The sequence below is a fragment of the Acanthaster planci genome, linkage group LG04 (assembly GCF_054643075.1).
Source record: "Acanthaster planci isolate LZ-2023a linkage group LG04, COTS_SCS, whole genome shotgun sequence".
NCBI classification, from domain to species: Eukaryota; Metazoa; Echinodermata; class Asteroidea; order Valvatida; family Acanthasteridae; genus Acanthaster; species Acanthaster planci.
Window position 1 is genome coordinate 8948631 of NC_141780.1, and position 27838 is coordinate 8976468.

The following is a 27838-nucleotide window of genomic DNA, read 5'->3' on the forward strand; positions in this document are numbered from 1 at the left end:
TACTAGGCCTGTTTGTATCACGCAGACCCGGATCGCGATCAGTGATCCGACGCTGGTTCACGGACGCCAGAACCCGCCTAATGATAGAGCTAACCAGTTTTGGGATCACTGATCGAGACCCACATCCGTGTGGAACAAACATGCTCATTAATTATTACTAGAGGGCTAGCTTCACATTCTCTGCAAGGAGAAAATTTGACGCCGTCGTGAGTGCTGTGTGCGTGATTGTAGAACATTCGAAATCAGATCAAATGAATATGTGCTTTTAAATACAACGCGCATTGGGTACCGATAAATCCCGATTAAAAAAAAGGCACGGCAAATTTGCCTTTGTTGTTTGCCCAGCTAGAGCAAAATGAAACGCTCATTGACTGATTATGCGTTGAGGTCTTTTACATATCGGCTTTGTTGACGTGTCGTTTATAGAATACAAACGCAGATAATGCACTAGCACACGTTTTCTACGAACCTTGCAGTTGCCACTGAAACTACGGACCATTGAAACAGGGGTGTGCAAGTGCGAGTGGCTCTAGTGCAAAAACACGTACGATCTCAGTTCCATGCCTGTTATGGATTGTTCTCGACTTTTCTTGAGAGAACTTGCAACCACGTAACACGCGTTGTTCATAGGTTTCAATATTTATTCATTTTTTGACGAACTAGTTTTCTTCATTTATCACTTTCAAAGAGGAAGGAAATAAATCGAGAAATTTTGATCTTTCTTATCTTTTGAGATGAAACGTATCGGTATTAGTTGCAGAGTAATCTTTTGAACACGCGTAATTGAGGTCGTCATTTTGAATTCACAAGTTAGTATTGACTGCCGTGGACCTTTATAACCAAATATTCATAAACCATGTGCATTTTCTCAAAAGTGGCTCCATGTTATTATTTCATTCTTTTTTTAAGACATAGTTGCACAGTCGAAGACATCTTTGGTGTGTTTTCGACTTATCAATGAGCTCAAATTATTTTTAAAAGATAAAAAAACCACATGCATGGACGCATTTTTTGTCACTGCCAGAGAAAATATCTAACAGTAGTATCAAGTGGCATATACTTTGTAAATATTTTGGTCACCCCTTGCTCGAATGTTTCTGAAATGTTACTTCCACGATGCCTTATTTCACTGTTTCGACGTATATTTTTGATGATATATGTCATTTCAAATCTCCTTTGAAAAAGGCAACTTTTGGTACACTTTTTCTCAGAATATAAAAGATATTAAAAATACCTTGGGTATCATACTATATGAAAGGTTACCGTACATTCTGACTTAAAACATTAAAACAGTCAAAGCAAACGAAATGGCGGAAAGGTATGTTTACACAATCTAATAGCACATGACTTTAAGCACTCCTTCTCGCGAGGAGTAGATGTGATTTTGATGCAGCTTTGCGTGGGTCACCTCGCCATTGTTCATCGAAGACACTGTCTTGCACTGTCATGGCTGGAGGTGTTATGTTAATGTAACTCTCCTTTAATACTTTGCCGGCAGTAACACGCATTGAACAAGCCCTGAATTGAAGTTGCACATCCTTGTGTAAATGGTTCGAGCTGAAACTAACACCCTGAAAACAAACTGATTTAAATAACCAATAATTGGGTAGATGTGTGTACATGGTTGACCCAAATCGTTCAGTTATTGGTTATTTTAACCACTTTTTGATTGTTTAAACCAATCTTTTTAGGAGTGAAGAACAACATCCAAGATGCTCTAAGTCGTGGGTTATGTTTATTTCAGATACTGTTTTGTTTATAGTCTTCCCGGATGCACTGTCTGATGTATTTTTTACAAGGCTACCTTTAAACGTCAAACTTCTATGTTTACTTTGGTTCATTACAAGTTGCATCCAGTTTCCTAAATTCAAATTTTCTGTTGAAAACAATTTAACCGTTGAAATGACGGCCCAGGACAGGGTAAAAAGTGCACTGTGGCAAATTCTGTCGTCTCTTTCCACGGTTTATTTATGGATGGGTTTTTAGAGTTCCCATTTTAATTTTATTGATCTGCTGCTCCTCTTGAGAAAATCTTTCAACATTTCGATCGTGTTGACAGTTAGCTAAGAAAAGCAAGTGGCTTGAAAATATGATGCTTATAAAATCAGAAATGATTCAATAAAGCATTCTGGGTTTCAAGGGCTGCCTTTAATCAATCTATTGTGATGAAAGAAGCGATTCTGGAGCGAGACAGTGTAAAAAGAATCTCAATTTCTTCAAAGCATAGCTCGCCTACAGACTTGCTGATCATAATGACCGGGAATATGTGCTTCTACTGTCTCAACAATAAAGATGCAAAGATGATTATAAAGATGATCATCAAAATCGGTCATTGAACTGTTTTTCAAATTGAGCAGCCAATCCTGTTAAATGTTAAGAAGAAAGCCGGCAGTTGCTCAGATATCGACTCTTTGTCATGCCTAATTTAAATTAGGAGCAATTATTGGAATTAGAAAAGGCAGCAAATGGATGTTTAGAACGGGTCTTGATACCTGATTATGCGAAACAAAATCAGTTCGGGGATTCTTGTTTTAAGATTTATGTTGTTTTCTGCCAACTACACGTTTGCTCTTTCCATCAAATTACGAATGGATCATTCTTCGTCAATCAACCGTGTCCTATCCATCAAGGATTCCACACTAGACATCCAGATTGTATGTACATGTGTGTCCGCTCCGAGCGGGAACAAAAAGAGGGCGTGCTTTTCAATGAAATTTACAGTCCTTTGGTACTTGGCGCGTCGCCCAGCGCCCGAACAGGGCCAGTAGGAAGGGCTGATGGCTTTACACTGTAACTGGCTGCATTGTACACGACCTGTGACCCCGAGGTTATCACTTCCTCTAAGCAAATTTTAATTATATTTTTTGGTTCGCAATGGCAATGCTTAGGTACGATGCAAAGTGTCGGCTATATGATAAAAACATGGCCTCGGGACAATCACAGTGTTGTACTTTATCTTCTCACTAAGTATCATTGATCAAGTGTCTTTTTGCGATATATTTCAAAGCATTGGTTATTTTGATCAATGTTGGATGAACGAATAAAGTGTAATGAGAATATTTTCAGTAATGAGGGAGAAAAAGAACAAATATCGAATTGATACCAGCCTCTTGTGTAACATAGTGAGCGAGCTCGCGCACCTGGCAGAAATTTACTCACAGTGCCCTGCGAGTCGTTAGCTGTGACCATTGATCTCCATTATATAATTGAGATCAATGGCTGTGACCCACCGACATATGAACGCATAGACCGCCAGTCTTGCGCGTATCCGGTTCGTAAATGTGACGTCACTTCAGTTTAAACCACGCCCACCGCACGTAAACTGCACATAGACCGACTTAACGTTTATGTATATTCATTCTGAATGGCCAGTCAGCGTCATTTTCGAATTCTACACGACCAAGGGCTAGTGAAGGAAAACCACGCAGCCCACTGAGTCGAGGTTCGTGCAAGGCCAACCTCGTTTCCATGGGTACGGTGTTGCTGCGCCATGTTGGTTCCCACCGTGCCTTGCGCGATCTTACCCCTGGTATTGTATAATTTAAATATCCTAATATTTGGGACAGGCCTTTAGTCAGTGTGTTAACGCGACGTAGATTTACGCGTGTGTTACGTGCTAGAGAATACGTAGGCACGAGCGTGCGGCTTTTGAAATACGTACGCTTGTTTTCAGGAGGGAGACCGAGGGCTTAGCCATCATCCCATGAGAAAAAGGTTATGTTGACCAGAAATGCACAGCATACAGCATCGCATTACCCTCCTGAAGCGCCCCCATTGTTTGGCCATTGTTTGTACATAAACAATGCGCGTTTTCCTATCCAGTCTACAAAATGGAGATCAATGGTGCACACTCACAGCATAGGCGCGCAAAGTTAGGCGCGTTTGACACTGAGCACGCTGCGCACGCTGAGCACGCGCAATGAATGCATTCTGGAATGTATGGTCTTTGGCTGCACGCCGAATGCGTGCAAGAACCCGGTTGGAAAACTTCGCACCAGCCTGTCTTTCTTTCGCCGGTGAGGGTGGTTGAGTATCGAAATGAATGCGTTACGCGCACAATTATGGCTATAAATTGCATTAGCACGACTACCAGCGCTTGAACCAACATGCGCGCATGCTTCAATGGGTGCGTTCGATTAGCTTCCCTGAATAAACCAGTGTTACACCAAGGGAAGCCTCGAAATGATCGAAAAAATCGAACGCTGCAGAGTACGTACTCGCCAAGGCATTCTGGGAAAAAGGTCAAGTCCCCGCCACGTTCCATCATGTACGTCCATACACGAACAGTCCATCCGTGACGTCATTACACTTGGGCAGCCTCCAGAGACCCGCTCGCCAGCCGGGGTAGTGGTGGCTGACACCAGGGCAGGCACAAGGATCACGTGATGGCTAAACGAACGCTCTGCGTAAGTTTGAATTACACGTGTAAGCTAATCGAACGCACCCATTAATTTGTTTGCACTGCACGTTCAGCTGGTTCACAGTAACGTTACACTTCAAAACTCAGTCCGGTTCGTATTGTCATACACGCGGACGCGCCACAAATTGCAGGCTTCTATTGGACGATCGCTGAACAGCAATCAAAGCAAGTAGCTCTATGTGCAGTAGATGCTCAGAGGGTGTAGTTTAAACTGAAGTGATGTCACACTTACGAACTGGATACTGTATGATTTATTATCAAGGACTTTGATTTTGATCATCCCCAGATGAACTAGATGGCAAGGTTAAATGGCTAGGAAACTTCGAGAGATTGCGAGAGTTGCAGCAAATGATAACGTGGCCCCAAGTTGAAGAACTTGACCCCAAAGTGTCTGTACCAGAGGTAAGATTTTCCTCGCAGTCGGAATTTTTCACTGAACCGTGGATGGTTATTCCGTTATGAAAGTGAAATATTTTAACCTGAAATTTGTTCTCACATCACTAGTAGCCTCAAAATTTTCATCTGCCTCAAAGATTTTACTATAACGGGCTACATTTTAGATAATTGTTGTAAGCCATACTGAGAGCGGATATGGCTGAATGCCTAAAACCCTAGCTTGGAATGGTTGAACATGGTTGATTTTTTTAATTGGAGCGATTGAATTCATGAAAAAAAGGAAGCTGGCCAGAAAATAGCCAGAACAATTTGAAATGAATACATTTGTGTATGTGGCCTACAGCCGTTTTAGCACAAAAGACCAACAATCTTGATTAGTGATTTTGATTGCAGTAAGCATTATTTTTATTTACTTAAATTTTTAGATGGATGTTAAATGAGAGTCTTGGTCAAAACTGTCGCAATGTTCCGACGGACCCCACCCAAAGGACATTGCAAAGCTTTGTTTGCATATTTTTGTGAAAAAAAATTAGCAATACTAACACTGTAATGAAAGAAAAAATAAGAAAATGATAAAAGTACCTGTGGGGCTGTGACTAGCCATGTGACAAGGTTGTCTTTCTTTCTTGCCGGCACATAATGTAAATACAGCTCGTCTGCTACAAGCACCTCCGACCACCACGTGTTCGCCCATGCACCAGCTATAATTATTGTTCTAACCATGCATGTCTTTAACGTGTTGCGCTATTCAGAGAATCGGCGCTTCTTTTGATCGGTGCATTCATGGACCATACCGCTCAGGGCATCGACTGGGGACAAGTATTTTTTGTACGCACTGTTTTAATATGGATGTGCCCAGGTCTTCACCAGATTCAGGGCGCACTTCCTTTTGTTTCTGTTCACCCTTAAACAAAATATGTTGTTCCCTACATAAAGCTTGTTGTTCTCCTAACAAAATTTATTTATTTCTCAAAAAAATTTGTTGTTCCTTCAGCAAAGTTTGTTCAATGACAATACTTTTTCACACCATGTCCCTTTAAAACGACATCATTGCACGCTCTGATAACTGAGGACCAGAGAGCGACTAATGTTCCGGGGGGAATCACCATCATGTCACCTCTGCTGAGGTCATGACGATGACCTCTTCCTTAGTAACAATTTATGGTTGCAAAGTAGTAAATAAACTGCACACTAAGGCGAAAGTCACCATGGCAAGTGTTTTTGCTTTCCTGTGCCACGAAACCAGAATATAACATGTGACTTTCAAAAAAATTCAAAGAGAGTTTGAGATCCGGTCTTCCGCAATTGCAAAAGAGAGAGCAATATTAATCAAAGAAATATCTGGAGATGAAGGTTTCGTCAAGCCTGGTCAAAATGACAAAATGGGCCATAGTGTGACATTGATGTGCTGCCAAAAGAAAAAAGAAGTGGCCATAGGTTAAATTTACCCTTTTTCTTGCGATCAATTTGACGAGGAGTCGCCTACCGTGATCTTTATCACTGTTGAAGTTAAGTATCGATTTTCTTTTCTTTAGTTCTTGAAGGATGTGGTAGCCAAGATGTCAAAAAGTAATTTGCTGGCAAGTACAAAACGGACACTTCTACATGAGGGGCCTCTGACATTGATCGGTAGGATGTGTATTTCTTACGATTTCCTTGACGAAAAATAATGCATTGATTGTTTGACAAATTTGATTCACAGACTAAAGCTCAATGTCACGTCCTTACTTTTTGAAAGTAACAAAGGTTCCTTTCATGTAACGTCCACAGATGGAACAAAGTCCTCGGACATGTATGTCTTTCTCTTTGATGACATGCTGCTTATCAGTAAAATCCGAAAGAATAACGTCAAGAAAAAGTCGCTTCCAGACGGCGTAACCATCGCTGCCACGCCCCCTGTCCCGCGTAAAAAGGACGGCTTTTCGTTCACTGTCTACAGACCGCCAATCCCCCTAGACAGAGTTTCTGTGGTTGAGATAGAAAGTAAACGGGCAGCAGGTGAGTGGAATGTTTGGGGCGCAATAATGGGTACATTTACTAGAACGTTAGGTGCGTGATATTGCCCAGATAAATTACATATAGCCTACTACTCTCTTGGTCTAAGACGGTAGTGTTGGGCCAAGAACTGCATGCTGCGGCGCCGTGGTTTACTACTGTGGAGAGAATAATCTTCTACTAACCAGGGGCAAATTGAATGACTCCGAGTCTATGGACTATTAAGTAACTCGTACTCTCATTCCTTAACATGTATACTCGACGTCGGTCATAAATGTGACTGATCACAACTGTGGTTCACGTATCACGTATGTTTATTTTTATCAACAATGCAGCAAGTGGACTCAAACACGGATTTGTCCTTCTACAAAGCAGCAGATACCAGCAGTTTGCGGGAGCTTACACATTAGCAGCCAGTGACGACAATAGCAAGGTAAATATAACTAAAGTGAACAAACAAATATTTGAGTAAATTACAACTGAAGCTACTTGTGTCCAAATCCTTTAAATTTTTCTACCATTCTGCCATTAAACACGTAAAAAAAGGAAGCCATCCCCGGCGCATCTTTCTCCAACACCGTCTTTATCAAATCTTTTTTGGTCATCCTATGAACCATTATGAGTATTTCCTAAACTACAGGGTTTTTTTTCGAAGATTTCAAACTTTTCGTTCATACTTATTTTGGCTTACGACTAACAATCAATTTCGTTGTTTTGCGGGCAGTGCTATATAAATTTCATTCTAATTCGCTACATAATTGTATATAACTTACTTTCTTGAGTATTTTTACGTTTTCATCAGTTCATTTCTACTTTGATCATAATTATTTATACTGTTTAGGTCGGTAACCTGAAAAAAAATATCTCTTTCATACTTATAATGTGCGCCCATTTAGTTCTTCGACACTTTTATGCGTCACCAACTGGAAAAAGTAGGGCCTATACATCGGCAATGAAAATAGCCCTTCGTCTCCATTTCATACAAGGGTTAAGTAGATCTTTTCTTGTTATAAAGCAAAATGATGGTGGTACACCATCTGAAGAGTTTGATTGAAACATTCTTGAAAACGATCGAACAAAGTCTAATTCAGTCGGTATATTACATACAAGTAGACGAATTCCATTGAAATCTGACGACATCGAATGGACAATGTTAGTAAAGATCGACCAATGATCAATTGGAATGATTTGCGCGATCGAGTCTTTTCTGACATGAATTTTAAGTTAACCGTCTGTAACTTTGAATGACAAGTTTGAAATAGGCGGGAGCTCAACATTATCTTCTCCTTTTTACACTGAGTTTTGCGTTAATTAATTAATCTTGCGAAATGTTCAATGTATGAGCTCCACCGTGAAAAAAATGAATGTAGCTTACTAAAGCACGAAAAGCTGTGTAATTTCTTTACGCAGAAATACTTTTCCATACCAATCTAGTGGATTTGCCAACATAATAGTTGGTGAATCACAATTTTGGGGAATTTCGAATGCACGCTCTGATCGAAATTAATTCGATCAGCAATAGATTTCAGCAAAACATCGTTAAATATAAGTCGAGACCCATTTAGTTCGTTTGAAAAATGAATGCTGCTTCATAATGAGTATTCGGAAATCAAAGTCATTCTATTACGTAATTTCAGCATTCTTCAAATAGTCGCCTTGTTCATCCAAATGCCTCAAAGACCTTAGAGGTTGATATAGGATTCAATCAATATTTTTCACACACGAGTTCAAATTAGTCCGTGTTATGAGCTTTCTGACTTGTATTTGCCTGTGTAAGCCCAGAAGCTAAATTTAAAAACAAGGTGATCCTATACTTTTTTTTACAAATTTGTAAACTTGCCATCTACAATGGTCCAAGTAATTATAAACAGAAATATATATGACAAAATAAACAGTTCCTGTACACTCGGTAAAGAGCAATACTAAAAACCCTCCTGACTTGATTTCATTTGACTCAAAAGACAGACTTTTACTTTTATTGCACCATTTGAAAAAAGACAGCAGAGATTGAATCTAAGAATGGCAAAATGGAGCCTTGAATGCCCATAACAGAAATAGAATGGGTAAAAAGATATCAGGATGGCAAGGTTAAAATCTTGAAAACAAAATGGTATTGATAATATAATTGATCAGCTTAAATGTAAAACGTGCAATTGTACTATTGAGTTCGAATTAGAAGCACGCATTGGGGCATAAAATTTGTCGCAGCCTTCAACTGCGTAAGTTTGGTCTGTCGAATTCTCTAGTATTATAGTATTAGGCCCACTGGGAGAAAATCTGTGAACTGCAAGCAACGAAATTCAGTAAAACACTTTTTATGTGTTCTGTTGAAATGAGCTGGCTTTTTGTTTCCAAATTGAAGGTTCATCTATATGAGATCTGTCCCTTTCAGGATTCTGCCATTGCTATGGTAACCGTGCTAATCGGATTACTATATTCAAACGCGACAGACCAACATAGCACTGGCAGCTTAGGCCGAACACCTTTGATCAAAATGTTCAAAGACAACACCTGAAGGCTACCTTGAACTTGCAGATGGTTTTGGCAAAAGCAAATCAACGGCCGGGTCAGTTGCAGTAAAGGTGTCTGATAGCTGGGAAAACTGTCTACTAATGAGTCATGCACATACCCTAATATAGATGCAGGCACTGCAGCTCAAATGCCAGAAATGATTCACAGCAATCCCCTCTATCCCTTCACAGAGATTTCTGGTTTTCTATCAATTAAATGTCTAAAATGTGTTGTTTGAAATCCTTAAAAGTAAACTTAAATGAATCCCCACCCACAAAATAAAATGGAGAAGAAATCGAAGTAAACCTTTTGTCTTGTCTTCATTTACTTTAATTGCTATGCAAAATGAACTAATTTGAATGCACATGTAGAAAAGAAACAGAAAATACGAAATATTTACCAACCCATCGATAACGACCACTCACTCCAAATTGCATAACTTGAACATAGGATGTATTCAAAATGAATTTTTCTGAATCAAATTTTAACTCCTGAAAAGTAATATGAATCAAGGGAACTTCAACCATGCAGCAGAGAGATATTTCGCTTCAATTTGGTGAAGTAAACTGGACAGTGGCGTAAATTTGTATCGGGAACTGGAGGGAGGGAAATGACTTGCCAGGTCATAAAAATTCGGAAAGCGCAAGGGGGGGGGGTAAGGCAAACAAACTGGAGCCATGTTCATAATGCAGATGTGCATCTGTAACGTGTATTATACTCACCATCCAACTGGAATTTACGCCCATGAACGTGACCATTAATTTGGTTATTTTTACAAATCAGGCTGGGAAACATTTGCTAAGCAAACACCCCTATAGTAAAATGAAGCATTCTGGAACATATTTTTCTCTAAATACTTGGTTTTGGTACAAATGCAGAGTTTAGAGCTAATCTGTAACAATTAATAATAACTAAATCAACTGTCTTTTTATTTACAGCAAATTTGGCTAACACATTTGAAAAATGCTCGGGAGAAGTGGATCCAGATGCTGCGTAATAATGAGGGTGATGACTTCGCCAACGACGACATTCGACGAGACAGGAAGCGGACTCTGTGAAAGAAAGCTTGTGGCAACAGAGTTCTGCAAGATGTTTTACCACGAGGTTACGTTTTCTGTTCAGATTGCCGTCTTCTAAGATTTTAATTTGACTGTTCCATTATCATATCGACAATGCTCATAAGAGATGCCTAACAAGCAGTATTGATGCCAGTCAATCAATGCCTTATTTCTAATAATGAAAGAAATAGGTTAGAAAAGATAACCACAGTTTTACAACTCCAAAAAGACATTGTTTCTCAGCTGAATTTGCCTTCTTCAGGTCTTCATTTTGAGAAGATCATTTTAGCAATAGAACACAATGTCCATATGATTTTTACGTTAAGGTGCGCGTGTCCACGCCAGCAGACGGATATTTGGCTGTAATTAAATCATAATAAATGTTGAACTTGAAATGTTTCAGGACAACATAAACTGATTTTTACTTTTTTTCATCATCAGCGTGATTTTTGTTTTCCTTCAGAGAGGAACGTGGTAAATATTCATTGTGGGTTTAATTTTGGAGACCGACAACTCGAAACACTATTTGATTGTTAATAACACATGTCTTTGTTATAACTGATAAATTCAAGCCTAACCATAATTGCGCCGGTTACTCGTTTACTTTCCAGGCTGAGTACTGTCTTGCTTTATAGGTATGTCAATATACTGAGGGGAAAACCTTAAAGGACTAAAGTTAAGAAAGACAAAACCTTTTGTAGTTACGGCTAATTCTTCACATGCATCAGGAGACGAAGCAGGGTGTGAAAATTTATCCCTTTCTTGAATATTAGTTTGTCTTTAAAGGTATTATCCCTTTATTACACACCTATTGTGTTTATAGAAGACTAAAATGGCTGTGTACATCTTCACATTATAGAAAAATTGAATTTTCCCTGGTCAAACTAAATTAATATTGTTTTCAAATGATACCCAAGGAGCGATAGGGGTCTATTATTGAATTCATTTCAATTTAGTAGCCATTTTGCCATTTTAGAACTTTTCCCTTTAATAGGGCAAATTTGAAAGTGTTAACGGGTGAATAAGGCGGAAGTCGTCTTTCACGTCAAGTGCTGAGAACGTAAGGGCCAACACTAACGGCGTATTATCGTGCAACTTGAAAACCAAAAATGAAACTCGGGTCTTAAAATAATACAAATATACTTCGGCTTTTGAATAATGAATTCTGAACAGAGACACAGGAGACAAATGTTTTTAACTGTGAGCGTTTAATAATTCACTTGGTAACAATGAAAACATCCGATGCTCGTCATACTACATCAAAGTTAACAGTAGCGCTTGGGGTAGATTTTGGTAAGCTGGCACACTTACCTTTCAAGACTGTAACTGCTCAACTCGGTATTGACTATAAAATTCTTAAATATTCAAATAAAATGCATTAGTAGTCGAGTTATTTAACCACTTGAAAATAAACTCAATGTGACTAAGTTATTCCACCTACACTAAAAGCCTAAGTGGGGCTCTTCGTAATTCATCACTCAAATCGTTGGAATTCGATTTAGCATTTAATTCAATTTATTTTTAGTTTTCACTTTCCACGTGCCTGTATTTCTCAAAGTGCCTAAGGCTTCATCTCACTCTCATGAATAAGGTCGCTGGTATACTATGTCCGCATCTTCATCTGAGTGCTGTCCCACTTACCCAGTTGTTTTTGCTAAGACGTGTTGAATAATTACTGAATGCTATTACTCGCTCTATATAAATTTACCGTTTGAGCAATTGCCTAGCTTTATTCGTGTGTGCACAAGCTTTCTTAATTGTCGCTTTTAATTCTATGGTTCTCACATATTTGGCTTAGATAAAGAAATTGCTTGTCGAGTGTTCGCATATGAGATGATGCAAAGTGTTCTATAAATAATTATATTTTTTCTGAATAATCTGTATTTCCAGAATTGTTAATTAAGTGAAGAAAACTATTTAAAAAATCTGTTAGTATGAATTTCCTGACTTTAACCAAGTTTTCAAAATACATAATGTAGCCATCAATCAACGTTTGCCATTCAAATTGATCAAGCCCTGTGTTGTCCATTGTTCTACCAACGAATTCATTCCCAACCATCTTGGGTGAACGTATGAACTAAAAACTTCAAATTCCCACTGGCAAAATTACCGTCATGCTTCAAAAGTGGACAACCCCATTTTCTCATTTATTGCTAGTAGATTTTCGGGTTTGGGGAATTTGTGTAAAGCATTTTCAAAAACTCAATTTTCTGCTAGCAAAAATTGGGAATTTACTTAAAGAAGTCTTCGAAAAATGTTCCCGAAAATGTACTAGCCGAAAATGAGAAAATGGGGTTGTCCACTTTTGACGCTCCATATGCGTCTTTGAGCACAACTTGGAACAAGAATGCATATTTTGGAAGGTGTGGGGGCTAAGACAGTTGACCTTTTGGCTTTTCTGCAAATATGTGCAAGTGATATGTGATATTGGACATTATTGCTCAAATCGGAAAATTAGTGAGTGTCCTTTACGTCAATTTCTTTTGGTAAGAAGATGCAGACAGGTTCGGCGGCATAAAAAGTAGTTCTTTGATTGCGAGCAAAAATTAGGGTCATTCGGAAATGAGAACCATTAAATTAAAACTGGTCGCCTTCATAACAGTAAATCGTGTCAACATCACCACCAACGGCATACTGTACCCAGTATTTTCCGAGGTTGTTAAGATATTGACTCATTACGTATGTCTATGACTGGGTGTGGACTTGGTGGCTAGTAATGTCTTAAAACGTTGACCAATTGTGTACGATAAGCTACAGGAAGTGTTATTTGCACCAATAATAACTGGCAGGTTGTGTGGACATGTTTCACCAAAGGCGGACAACTTTAGGTTTCCCTTGACCTCACTGTCCAATTTAATATAAAGCAGTAGCATTGTGATCGCAACAGTTGCAATATTGATGGTGCTGACCAGGTAGTGTGAAATTACGCTGACCTGCGAGACGGGTTCAGGGACATTTTTACAACCGTTTGATAGGTCTGCATACTTTGAAGAGAAAACGGTTGACCACTTTGATAGTACACTTTTCAAACATACAGATCAAGGGCATTATCGATACGAGATTCGCCTTAATGTCAATTTTAGAGAAAATTGGACTTCATGTCTCAGGTCAGGGTTAGCAGTGTTTATGTAGGACATTGTTGGCATACTAAGCTTCGGGCTAAACCTAAAATCCAAATGGTACTGTGAGGCCTTCTGAACATCTTCATCTCACTGAAGCATTATTTGTACTGAGAAAGAACTGTACATAAAGGTTTTGTATTCCCAAATAAAGAGAATGTCAAAACGAATTGTGATTGTGATTTAACATGTATACTCAAATAAAATGGAACGAGAAAATTTCAAAGGAAAAATAAAATGTACAAAGCTATTTTAAACGTTGAAGAAAAATTTGTTCCAGCCTCGCTGCGTGGCACAGTTGGTGTAGTTGACACTAAAATAGAGCATTGCTTTCAATGGCAGCCATTTCGGCTATAATAAAGGTTCCACGGGTAGGGTGCTGAATCTTATTGATGTTGATTACCTACCGGTATGTAAGGGAGGGTGTTACATGTAAGTCTTAAAGTTCCCGTTTACATCTTCCTTAACTATATGATTTCATGTAGGAAAAAACTCATTCACTACTGTTCCCAGTAGACGTTCAGACGCTTGTCAGAAGTTCTACTTTTCCACTGGTAGATCTGGCGGACTTAAACCTCACCACAGGTTCCGGCATCGGTATCGGATAGTTTGCTCGCAAACGCGTGAATGGTTCTGCAATCTTGGCTGGAACTTGGAAGGAGTTAACAAGTACATCCATGTGGTCGTACATTCATCTCTGGATATGCTGTTCTGAGAGGAGGGGTCAAGAGACGTCTTCAAGGAGCTTGAGGCTGCTCGTTGCTTAAGTGATGGGAAACGGCAGTGGGCTGGTCTACTTGTGAAGAGGCTGGCAAGATGAACGGAGTTTGAAGTTGTCGAGTTAGCACTTGGGCTTTTCGTACAGGTGCTCTTGCTGGTGGAAATAACTTAATCTGGGTTGTTGGGTTGACCATGGGTACAAGCCGTTCATGGGCACAAAAGGCTTGAGCATCTGGGTCGAGTCCTGGCTGGTGGATGGAATTGGGTGCACATGGCTGTTTGATAACGATGCACGGAACAGATACCTATATCGGTCATGAAATGACGTACATGTTAATATCTATGTTCGATAAAGCACGCTTGAGAACATGACGTTCCACTCTCCGACACATGCTTTTTTTTCTATGAATTCACAGTAGGGTCAGTCCCAGTACATAGGCGAAATTGAGGAACACGAAAGGTCCAAATTTAAAACTCTATTAAACGGATGTCATTTTAATGCTGGGCAAACGTATTAAACCTACATTTTAGTGAAATTCAGTATTCATAATATGAATTTGCAAGTTTCTGCTCAACAGCGGTGGTTCCCTACGATCAATCAGGCACTTATGTAAATAATGATCTGATACAAGAAAACCAAGCTATAGTTTGCTGAAGATAACCTCATCTGATTTACATGATGTGATTAGGACTTACATTGATGTGACTCAATGAAGTTTCTCACTGACATTAATATTAACATTAAAACACAAATGGTTTGCTGCAAAGCAAATTCTCCTTGAAACGTTTCCTTAGATTTCAAAAATTGCTGAAAAATGAAACAAAATGGTTATCAGAGTAGGCCTACGGTTGTCTGTATTAATGACAAATGATTTAAATGACACAAGGTATTCGGTAATCTCAAACGAGTTTCTTTCCCCATCAACAGTTTGATAAACAGTAATGGTTTCCTTGAAGCCTACCTGGAACCATATCATAAATAAACCGCACAGCCACTATCTGTAGGCCATGTGTCTGTTTAATACGGTGTACACAGGCCCGCCGTAGTATCACGTGTAAAGTCGCATATTGACAGCTGACTGATTTTGTAAAATGCGGACATTCAACGCACAACTGGAGATTGTTCAACCTTAGTCTTACGAAATGCAGTATATGATCGTGCCCAGTCAGGTTGAGGGTTAATAAGGGTTGATATATGCTGCCCTCAAAATTTCAATTTGAAATATAGATGTGGCAGTTTTGGGAATATAAAGAATCCTTCTTTTAAGAAAGCATTTTCTACATGTATAGAGTGAAGCGTTGGTGATTCAGCGTTGTTGTAATACAGGTAGGATGCCCCCGGAGTGTTTAACTATGCATGTATAAGGAGTGTGGCTTTATACAGGACACCATGTAGCCACAATAGTTCACTCCGTTTGCTTGACGATGGAATGGTGAAGAATTGGACCTGTCTTCAAACTCCACCCATAATCTAATTACAAAACATCCAGTAACATCTTTATTGCAATAATAAAGAAACTACTAATAAATCTCGGGTTGCAAATTATTTGAGAGAAACCAAGAAAAAACACAATTAAAAGGGACAAACTGACATTCATCTGACAACACTTGCAATGATTTAACTTCATGTATTGTTTTGTCCACACCAACTAAAAATGTACAGCTAACTTGTCAACCGAATTATGCACACTAGGATGTGTAAAAACAACGACACTCAACAGTGGATAAGTCATCAACATACTTTAAAATAGAGTTACTGTCACCACCAGGTTTAATATTGTTCACTTTTAAACATTACGCATACACTTCGAACACCTGGCTTTTAAAAATTACATTAAAGAAAGACGATAAAACATGAGTCGTACACTGCAAGAATCCGCTTTTCAAAAGGCTGTAGTGAAGTGACAGGCACTCCTTACTACCCTGTGATAAATATGGGTTTCACCTTGATTTTCAAATAAAATTTCAAATTTTCCTAAATAAGGAAAATGTGCCCCAAATGTTTGCGTTCATATGAATTCATCTGCCCAAATGTTCTTGATCAAAGCTTGAGTGAATCTAAATGCTTTTTGCTGGTAATCATAATTAGTGTATTCACTGTTTTAACTTCAATGGGAAACTTTGAGGCGCTGGTGGCAGCAGACATACCTGTATTGCGCACACTCAGGGAACTATGCACACATGCTCAGAACGCACACATGCTAAGAACTGGGAACTGTAACGGTATGTTTGCCGCCACCAAGAGTCTCGAAGTCTCACACTGCTGTATGTTCTTGATCGTTGGCACCAAAAACTAAACGGAATACTCTGTTTTCCGTCGATTATAAAATGAACTCAAATTGCATGCTTACAAATTTGCACTACAATAGTTGCCCATGACAAGGTATTCAGAAGGTTTTTTCTTATTCGATTTAACAAAGAAGTTCTGAAGTGCTTTGTTAAAATCGAATGAGAAAAAAAAATTACATTTCCGAGATTTGGAAATACATGTATGCAGATATTTATTACTTATGTCAGTATATTTTCACATTCACGTTGAGTCCTCAGTCGTTGATTTATTCTCAATCTTGCATTTCCCATTATGGCACCTGCGCCATCTGCTGGACCACTGAAGTCGATTTCTTGCAAACACCATATATGCCCAGTCAAACAATGTTGAGAGTAAAGGCCATCTCATGTAGGCAACCATCCACCTCAATCCAAGGGCAGAATACATCTCATACATAGCTTGCACTTTGGTGTATACCTGCAATGAGTACATGTGTATAAAGTAGTACTGTACTGTAATCAAAACAAGTCATCGTGCATCCACCAGCAGATCCACAATGTAAAGGTTGCAAGTAGTGACAACAAAGTCATTGTGAACACACTTCTGTGCCGTATTTTACTGAGAGCAAAATCTGGATTCTAAACGGTCTGTGGTGCAGTGTGAGACCTTTCCTGGTCACTTTAACTGACTTTTTAAATCAAATTTGCTTGTGTTTTTGACAGGGTGTGGCTTTGAGTTACTCTAACGTATATGCTCCCTAGGTCATTTCAGGCAATGCTGGAGAGAGACAATCAAAAGAACAACGATACAATTTACAGTTAAACATTGCTACCCCAAGTAAATAGACAGGTACACTGCAATTGTTAAAGAGTAACTGTTCATACTTGAAAACTTGTAGTGTGAAGTCCATTTTTTCAGTGTTAATATGCTTGGCGACTTAATTCCTGACTACGTCTTACGCTGAAGTTGCACTTGCAAAGAACACAAAATGCATGGAAATACATGTTATAGATCCCATGATAACAGGCCACTCCGATGTGTACTTTTGCTCAGAAACTTTCATTTTTTTCTTCTTAAGAATCCCAATGATTCTGCCTTTCCTATGCTAACTTTAACGCTTCTACTCCCACAGAAGGCCGATTGCTTAAAAATATCACCCGAAAAAAATGCGAACGAAAGCGCATTCACGTAGGCAGTTCATGTACACATATACTGTACACCAACGTCGGTCGTGTTGTCTAAAACCGGCGCTATGAACGTCTTGCAGCAAGACTAGGACTCCTAGCTGCAGTGTTTTCGCACTTCATTGGCGGCACAATGTGTGCATAAGCATTGTTCGGCAGCTGTAAACTTTCGACTTGCCGGTAAAATATACATTTTTTACCTCAGAAGAGTTCATTTTAAAGGCTGTATATTTTATATTTTTGACTACATGTAGTTTTAAATCCACGCCAAAGGCTGTTTTCGGGGTAGTTTTATACATTTATGATGGGGCGAGCTGTAAATCGTATTTTCAATAACATGTATATTAAGGAGAGAAAACATCGGACTTTTTTGTTGCATTACACACGCACTCATCCTGAAGAACAAAGTTTGAAAATAAATATACAGCAATAGACATTTCTTGTTATTCCTCGAGTGGGATTTTTCACATTTAGTACAAAATCCTATTTTTTTTCCTTGACGGTGTTCTGAGTGAACTGCAATAATGATAAATAAAGCATGTAACGAATGCCACCACGAATTTGGCTGACTATAGCTGGTCCCACAAAAGTACATTAAGCAAATTCATCCTTTGGACCTATAGATAATCCAGCTGTGTGCAGATGAAGGTATTTTCAACATTTAAACTTCTATTCAAACAAACTGACTATGCCAAATTTCATGCTGTGGTTTTAATCCAGTAAATAATGATGTGCTTGAGCGGTCTCTTACGTTCATTAAAGACTGAGACAGAGAACTGACGTTGATAATGACCCCTGCAGAAGGTGACGAATATTATCAGTGTCCATTCTCCATTCACATATCTTTCGAGTCAGAAGTAAAAACTAATTTAAAAAACATATATATATGTTTCCGAAGATTTTGTTCAACACTTCCCTAGCTATGTACTGAAAATGCACGTGCCTCTTGCGAGTAGTCGATAACAATCTTATGTGTGGCTTGGCGTGTGCGTGGCTCTTCCTGCGTGAGGTTACTGAGGAGGCACAGAATGTATTGAGTACTTGTGAGTGTCGTGTGAATTTCGAACTCTCAAAATACACACGGAATATTGTGTTTCTCGGAAATTCTACATGGACATGTAATCGAATTTAATCGCAAAATTGTGAATCTGAAGATGACAATACGTCGATCAGTTGGGTACGAGAAACAACCGTTTTGGTGCGTGCGCTCCCTTGTTGGGCTTAGCCAAAATATTAAATTTCATTGCACGTTTTCAGACTGTTATAAATTGCTATACTTCTTCACAGGCCCTATCGAGAGTGTTCATTCTGCTACCGTCACCGTTCTGAACGCCTGTGCCGTCATTCTCCCATCTCGGCCGCTGAACTTCTTTTTGTCACTCTTCTGGAAGGACTTCTGCAGCTAGTCACACTTGTCTTCGACTTCACCCCTGACTGCCTGCAACGAGTCGGTGGGTGCCCCGTCCACCTCTCTGACGAATTTTTACTGTCTGTCACAGCGTTGTTCATTAATGTTGAGGAAACCCCAAGTGCTCCAAGCAGGCGCAGATGGCTTCATCCAGAGACGACGGTCTGGCCAAGAACACGCCATTGCGGACGGCCTGCTCTCGTATCGAGTTTGAGAAATGGTCACGAGTCAGGCAATCACGCCCCTAGTCCGTCAATTCTGATTAGGCCAGCGCAGAGAGATACCGCATGAGCTGTCCCAGTTCTTGTAATGTTTCCTCTCTCTGACGTCTGTGGCGAAGTTCCATCTGTGATTTTTCCGCCAGTTGTCCTGGCCTAAATTGCTTCTCAAGGAGACCCAGTAGGTGACTTCCCGCTGGTCGCATGGGTTCCTCAACACCTTCACCGTCTCCCCTTGTAGGCCTGCTGTAAGGAAAACTTTCACCTCCTTGTTGGTCCATCCATTCGCCAGCTTGGAAGCTGCGATCTGTTGCTTTTACTCCCGTTGAACGCATCAGGCATGATGTTTGACCATCTCTTAGTGCTCGTTGACCCACAACTAGCCGTCTTTACCCCCTTCTCCGCAGGCTCTTCGCCACCAAGTGAGTGCAACATGCTGTTTTTACACTGGGTAGTTGGTTTACTTGTAAGGACCAATCATCAGTTACTTTCGATGGTGAGGTTTCACCGTCGCCTAGGCTGGATGTAGGCGCTTAAGTGGTGGGTCCGGTAGGCGGCGGCGTAGGCGGAGCCACCAGAAATCTTCTACGGTTTGGAGTCAGTGGAATCCTTCGTCTCAGGGCTGTAATTGACTGCTTTGACCCCGGTTGACTCATGTCAAATCTCGCATGCAGCTCCTTCACTTGCCGCTGTAGGCGCCAAATGTTCCCGCACGCTCTTCACTCTTTTTCTTAGCATTGTTGTCTGAAGAGCTGTACGTCGAAAGGTCGCCTTTGAAATCAGTAAGGCTGACCGCTATCTCACCTTATTAGGCTGTTGCAACTGCGATGCCAATCCCACTTCTGACACCAAATTTGTAGCGTACCACCGACCCTAACACCTGCTGAGGCGTGCCACCAGTCGGGAGATGGTCCTCCCGACGAGCGGCTATCGGGAAAACCCCGGAGACGTAACTTCATTTGGGGAGAAATATACCCCAGGCACCGCAGCACAATAGGGACACATTCATTGGTGAAACTCTCATAATGGTTTATTGTGCCTGTTTTGACAATGCCTACGCCTTCGACGGCAACTGACTCCTAACTAGGCGTCAACTTGTGCTGGGTTAATTTTTACGTAAATCACACAGCTTGGCTAATCGGCCCACTTACCAGAGCGATGTCACAGTACAAACCCGCCTGGCGGGTCCCCTTCCACACGCAGCGGAGAACCGCCCAAACCTCTTACAATACTACTCGAGCTAGATAATGTACACCAGGGAACTTGACGAGCAAGGGCACGGAGCAACAAAAAAAAGGGAGCTGCGCGCGGCGCCGCTTTTTATACTGGTGAGCTGCGCACACCGGTCGCAGCAGCGCGGGACCACCACAGCGAGTACCAGGACGAGACTGGTACCAGGTCTATCCAATGTTTCGTTACAGTTTAAATATCTAGCAAGTTTTTGCACAAATCGGTGCAACATCGAGTTCAGTGCCTCGGATTACATCATGGTTTCGCTCATAAATATGCAAATTCATGTCAGCATTAAACCTCACTAGGACTAAGTATATACTGATAAAACAGCAAAGCAAAAATTTAAAATTAGGTTAAGAGGCCCATGAAAAGTGGTTTTTGTTGAATGTTGTACATTTTAAACGATATCCAGAAAGTAACAATTGTTGTTGTTTTGATTGACAAAAAATTGTAAAAGTTTTTGGCCAAACAGCCACGCCCTGAGAGGTAATTCATTAACACTGAAAATGTGCATATCTGTGACGTACAACACCTATAAAGACGGGACAAACCTGCATGACTTTCCAACCGAAGCAACGTTTAGATGAATTTGGACAGCGAAAATCATGCTGAGCAGGGCCAAATGGTCAGAACTGAGAGTGAGCTGCGAACTGTGCAGTGCGCATTTCTAGCCGCAATATTTTTTCCCGAACTTGTAAGACTCGTTTGGGCTTAATTTAAACGATTGTAGAAGTCAGACGCCACGCTCACGTTCTTTGGAAAAAAAAACGTCAACAAAGGCGAAGGAGAGCTTTCATGAAACGCCAACACCAAAGGGTAAGAAATGCTTAGAAATAGGCCTAAGTTATTTCACTCACTATACTCGCGTGTATAGGTTGCGGGTGCGATCTATGTAAACCACCAACATGTTATGCATTTGACCATATGGTGACCGTACTTTGTGTGCACGTGCTTTTTGTTTCTCTTGGATCCACACGTACCAATAGGTTGTCTAGCTTAATTTTGCTGCTATTGTCGGTTCTCAGATGTACGTCACACATAACGCCATCATTTGTCAGGATTAAAACATTCATTCGAGGTTTCAGTGAAATTAACGACAACAAAAAGATGAGTTTGAGGACAAGTTGTATGAGGACATAGAAGCCTTGGCTGCTACAGTTCCAAAGTGTGATAAATTCATCATTCTTGGCAATCTCAACGCTAGAGTCGGCACAGCGTGGGATGAAGTCAACTGGGAGAAACGGCATAAGTACAACAACAATGTCTCCTGCTACTGAGGGTGGTATGCTTCAAGCCATTTCTCATCACCAACACTATATTCCGCCTCCCAGACCGAAACAAAACAATATTATAGATCAAGATCTCATTACTGGCACCTCATTGGCTCTGTCATCATTTGGCATAGGGGTCGGGGAGATGTCTGAGTCACCAAGTCCATGTGGGGTGCAGAGTGCTGGACCGACCGCAGACTTGTCAATGAAATAAACCTGTATTCCAGCCCAAGCCAAGTGGCACCTGCTAGGGAGAAATGTCAGAAGAGGCTGAATGTGGGTAAGTTGAAGTCCAGGGTAGCCCCTATGAAGTTGAAAAAGGGTCTTGATACAAAAGTGCAGACTCTCAACTTCAGAGTGAAGACCCTCCAGAAAACTGGGCTGCCTTCCGTGATCTGGTTGCCTCCATTGCCCTCTCTCAGTGCATCTCCTTATAAGTACAAAAACAAGGACTGGTTTGATGAGAACGACAAGGAGATACAGCAACACCTTGAGAAGAAGCGTCGGCTGTACAAGGCTCACGAGGAGGATCCGACATCTTTTCCAAAGAAAACAGCCTTTATCACGGCCCGTAGAACACTCAAGACTACGCTAAGAGAGATGCTACTCTAAGGGGCTACTGAGATCTAGGCCTACAAGTCACGATCCGCGCTTTGTCAACAATCTGCACACATTGTATGGCCCACAACTCTCTTGCAACTCCCCTATTATGAAGTGCGGATGGCCAATTAAACCCTGCCTACTGACAGGACGCAGATCCGTGAACGATGGACGGAACACTTTTGTTATGTCTTTAACCGGCCATCGGTCATCAAAGAAGCATTGCATGGTAGCAGCGGTAGATTGGAGACTTTGGTGAATAACAAAACAAACTCAGTACGTGAAATAAAGTACATTTTCATGACAGCTTAAATATTGTTGTAACTGAACACTTTGGCAGTATATGAACTGTTCATATCGGATTTGGCCTTACACCAACGTCACAATGTATACCCAGATTTACCGACACCGATATGTCAAGGCAATACCAATTATAAAAACCAACATCTCCCCGACGCAAAAAAGTGCATCTTGTAATAGTTTACAGTAACCGCTACAACATCTGACTCGGACTGGCCAGCCGACCCCGACAAACTTGGTGGTCGAGCCTGCTTAAGCAGGAGGTCGTGAGTTTAAGTCCGTCTCGAGTATGCTCATGAATTTTTCGCAAGCTCTCAGACAGACAGAGTATACAGTATTATACATGTTATGTTTATGTCATTGTAGGGGCAAAAACTATTGTAAAAATTAGCATTTCCCCGACCAGGAAGAACATACATGTAGTGTACACGATCTGTTGCTTATCAATAAGTACAGTAATATACAACGTAGTAAATGCAAATGCCTTCCCAAGTGGACTGGGAGACAACAGATATTGTCACAACCTCCACAAGATTCTGGCACAAACCCAAACTTAAATTTATGTTCTTAAGTGTCTTGAAAACTACCGTACCGAGGGAGAGATAGCGAGTTACCTTCTCCTGTGGGTTGCGGAACAAGGCCTGGATGTGAAAACTTCCATTTGTGCAAGGGAGACATTACCGTCAAGAGCAATCATTCGCCCATTCCAGCACACCCACAAGAGGATAACATGATGCAGACCCTACCAAGACTACATCGAATCTGTTTCGCATACAAGCGTGAAATTGCCAGGAAATACGCTACCAGCCTGGAATAACGGAAATGATTGATGCTGAGTCTTTTAATGTGTTCCCCTTTGAAAAGCACAAAATCTCAGAGATGCGGGTTTGCATACACAACAAAAATTGTGCTATACATGTACATATACCAATAAAGTTTTAGTGAGTGAGGAAAGAAATAGCAAGAGACCCGACACTTCAACTGCTGAAGCAGTAGATTGCAGGTGGTTGGCCAGCATCAAGAAATTAATTGCTCCATTAGACCATGATGGTCAATCGAAGACAATGTAGCAACAGAAGATGGAGTGGTTTTTGTTGGGAGTAGGGTAGCACAATGTAACTCCCAGATGTGATTGGCTTGACGAAAATTCCTCATTTTTCATGCAATGTCAATAAAAGCAACTGAAAAGCAGAACGTGCCCCACATGAAGCGAGTCTATGTCATATGCTTTAAAAGTTACATTATGTTCTTTACTGGAAAAACTGTTATTTCAATCTGTATTCAGTAGAATCACAAAAATCACTGGAAGTAATGTCCTCAGACAGTACAGGTGTACATGTAGGTACTGGATGTGAAATGGACCTTCTCAAAATCAACGGATACATGTACATTCAGATTTTTGCAACTCTTTAAAAAAGTTCTATACATGTACATGTACCTAAATTTGAAAGCATTCCATTAAATAGCATGAATTCTGTACAGTATCTAAAGCAACACTCACTCATACAGCAGTTCCACACTGCAAACTCATTGATGAAAAGAATTCTGGTTTTGCAGTAACAATTTTAATTTTTACCTGCTGATCAGGTCCAACGACATGCATTACACCCATAGCTGTCTCGTAGGAGATGTTATTGTTGTTCTCAGGACTGTAATCTGGTGATGCAATGTTGACAAGTTCCAGTGCATCTTTCTTTTTGTTCAAGTACTGCACGAACTTGATCTCTTGCATGCAGAGTGGACAATCACCATCATATAAAACCTAAGAAATTAAAAACCAGAGTACTCAGTGGCATGGAGGGGGGTCAAACATACTCCCCAACCCAAAACGAAAGAGAGAAAAAAAAAGTACCACCTCCATGAGGTCATGAGGTTTACTTTGTATAATAATAAGTAGAAAACATTAATATAAACTGTGAACAGAAACTTGAACCTTCAACTTGTTAAAAATTAAAGGAAGTGAAGAACTAGCCAATGATGTGACCATCAGGAACATTGAGAGACATGAATTAATGTGTCCATGTAACAATGTAAGTTGTGCAAAGCCCATTTTCAATCCAATCAGAATCTTTCTCTCAAAGAAACCTTTTCTCTGAAATAGATGCTTAGGGTCACTCAGGTCCAAAAACATTTCGCAGCAATGTTGGTATTTTACATTTCTAATGTTTGCTCTGTGCAAACATGCAAAGTTTTATTGTTATCAGAAGTAAAACGCATGTACGACAATCTCTCCCCTCAAAAAAAAAATTATAAACTTGTAGACACCATCTTAAATCATGCTAATTTTATTAAAGATAAATGCAACTCTCCGTGACATCCAGGAGCTTTGTGACCTTTCACAGTGCAAACAAACCACTACATTACAATAAGTCCATGGTGTTTTCACCTTGCTTTGACCTTAGATTGCAAAAACCCTTTGATGAATACGTACTTCACTAAGTTGTGTCCATCCATGTGACTTCAAAGACAGTTTTAGCACTTTTTCAGGGGTAAAAGCTGAGATTTGAAAACTCACGCTATGCCCCTCTGAGGTACAATCTTTGATTTATTCTCCTTGAAAACTTCAGTATTGGTTGGTTAAATTCTGACATTTTCTGAGGAACCCCTCTCTGACTAATGCCAGTTGGTCAGATTTCGTCCTCCATCATTTGTCCCTATTTTCTTTTAAAGAGTGTTTTCATACCTCCATGCATATGGACAACACTTAATGCCCTTGTGCACAAACTTATGACACTTGTCTGAAAACAAACAAACAAACAAACAAACAAACAAACAGTACTTTGTAAGTAGGCCTAGGTGCTTATGAATTTTCTTAGCTACATGTATATTTCACCTTTTAGAACATATTTTTGCTTTTTGGTTGCAGTCTAACAACATTTCTTCAAGAGAAAATTCGTGCTGTCCGTACTGGCACTCTTTCCTTTTCTTTTCTAAATTTGAAAGGTGAGGTAAGATTGAAGTAAACTGTCCAGCAAATTCAAACCTCGAAAGGAATACCTCCCATGATAATACATTACCTTCAGCTTTTTCACAACCTTTCCGTCTGAACTTGCATCTGTCGACACAGGCCTACATCTACATCTGCTGAAGCATGCAGAGTGCATGACTACTCGCTGATTTGAATTTGCAGCAATTGTATTTAAACATGTAAGGCCTTGGTTACAGGCTCTCATACTAGAGCTGAAAGTGTGAAATGTACGTACATGATTAAACTTGTTAAGAAAATTGAGGTTTCGTGATGCGAAATTCCTGGCCATTGTAAAACCTGGGTCTCCCACGCGCTGGATCGCAGGTACATGTAGCTGTTGTGCGTACAAAAACAGCAACGATCGATGCTGTACCATGCAGTTATACAATATTTGCTGTTGTGTAATTTCTATTCGACGAAGCATGGCATGCATGCAGCACAACGTGCATGCTGTCCATGTACATGTACCCAGTACATGTAGCCTACAGCTAGTAGGCCTACGTGTATACTGTAGTCTTGGCCCAAGACGTCAGTAATCGGTAGTTGTTTTACTTCTGTTGAAGAGCGCCCTCGCACACCTAGATTTTACTTACTCTCACCATGTGGCAGTTGCATGCAAATGTCCGATCTTCTTAAATATTTATAGCCTTGGTATTATAATTATGTACATGTACATGTACTTCGAAGTTCGAACAACATGGCGGCTTCACGCGAGCAACTTGAAGTACGATGTCCGACGGTAGTGTCTGGTTTGTGGGAAGGGATTAGTGACATGTGAGACATATTTTTCACTCCATACTAGACATGAAATTGCCACTCTTCTAAAAGATATCGTTGGGGACTACAGTTGTACTGCATCACATCATGTTTGCGATGTTTGTGGCAGAAAAATTGGGAAAATCGTTGTCTGATATCACACAATAAATACGTTCTCGTTTTTTGCAACTCACAATTAGCATGCTGCCTGAGGCCAAATTACTCACTCAAGCAGCAATAAACCTACACGTGCAGCAAGAAAACGAAAACCAACTTGCAGTCCGGGTACTCTGTCCTCCAAGGTTAAGGTCTACATGGTCTCTAAGGACGCTTTAGTTAGCTGGGGAGGGCACACTGACTGTACATGATTATGGGTCACTAAGAACAGCATTCCCTGTCATATCCTAGGCCTAACCTAGTCTGAGTATCACCCGTTCTACTCCGTGCTAACTGTACGAACGTCTGTGTTGTGTCTGTGTTGACGGGACTGCAGACAGCCATGATGCATGTGACTATACCATGGTGTATTATTGAGGTCATCAAAATTCATTATGCATGCAATTTAGCGAGTGCTATTTGGTTCCCTTGGAAAGCCGAAGGAAAAATAAAGAACAAGTTAAAACGCTGCTGCAAGATTCCCAAGACGTTAGTGCGAGCTGGCGCACAGTCTAATTGTGAGTCGTGAGGGGGGCGCAATTTGAACGGTGTCCGCTATCAAGCACTAACGTCTTGAAACCAAGACTAGATACACTGCTGCCGAATACTGTTACACAACAGCAGTATCAGAACCAGTAGGGAGTCTTATTAAATGCACCTGTACAGTGTGACACTATTGGCTAAGCAGAAGATACCGCCCATTGTATGACGTCATAGCATTGCGCACATTGCCAACTGCAGACGACGCGTTTCCTCGCGGCCTCGTTGTCGATAAAAATCGAACAACGGCCGCTGCGCGGCGCTGTACAATCTTTGCTAAACACAATGATTTTCACCAAATAAATGATTTATTTAAAACGAGCAGTATTTATATATAACGAATAAGGTTTGTTCCAATATTTCAGAGTTATGAAGCCCCACTGTAGGCCTATTTGTGTCACGTTCCCTGAGTGATGTGTGTGACGGAAAAACTTCAAAGAGACATTTGCCACTGCCGAACCTCTTAACACATAGGACGCATCAGCATAATACACACATACCACCATCATTTATTCTCTATGTTGTCTTTGTATATGAGGACGATGACGATATCTGACGATACTGATGATGATATCGATGATAATGTTGATGGTTCAATCTACGTAAATGAACATTAACATCTAATCACTAAACTAATATAACTAAACTTAAGCAATAGTTAAAGCTATAGGCATAATTTAAATCAAATTACTTGCGGCAAGGTTGAAATTCTTATA

At 40.4% G+C, this 27838-nt stretch overlaps 2 protein-coding genes across 10 annotated transcripts in view; one reads left to right on the forward strand and one right to left on the reverse strand.

Moving 5' to 3' along the window:
* Window positions 1-13749, forward strand: part of LOC110974883 (uncharacterized) — a 114660-nt gene extending 100911 nt beyond the window's left edge. For all 8 annotated transcript variants that reach the window (XM_087135381.1, XM_087135382.1, XM_022226815.2 and 5 more), the window contains 5 exons: window positions 4707-4822; window positions 6352-6445; window positions 6587-6814; window positions 7147-7244; window positions 10261-13749. In XM_087135381.1, the coding sequence (XP_086991507.1) occupies window positions 4707-4822; window positions 6352-6445; window positions 6587-6814; window positions 7147-7244; window positions 10261-10380 (656 nt within the window). In that variant the 3' untranslated portion in view covers window positions 10381-13749. The remainder of the gene's footprint in view (window positions 1-4706; window positions 4823-6351; window positions 6446-6586; window positions 6815-7146; window positions 7245-10260) is intronic.
* On the reverse strand, window positions 11572-26280 carry LOC147799353 (uncharacterized). 2 transcript variants are annotated; one of them, XM_087135389.1, is made up of 3 exons: window positions 25906-26280; window positions 24279-24464; window positions 11572-14524 (listed from the first exon to the last, which is right to left on the reverse strand). In XM_087135389.1, exons 1-3 carry the CDS (start codon window positions 26101-26103, stop codon window positions 14237-14239), a joined length of 672 nt encoding a protein of 223 aa, XP_086991515.1. In that variant the 5' UTR covers window positions 26104-26280; the 3' UTR covers window positions 11572-14236. The 2 variants fall into 2 exon arrangements, with proteins under 2 accessions (XP_086991515.1, XP_086991514.1); XM_087135388.1 differs by lacking the exon at window positions 11572-14524 and adding an exon at window positions 14687-16965 and having other exon boundaries at window positions 25720-26176.
* Between the last annotated feature and the right edge of the window lie 1558 nt (window positions 26281-27838).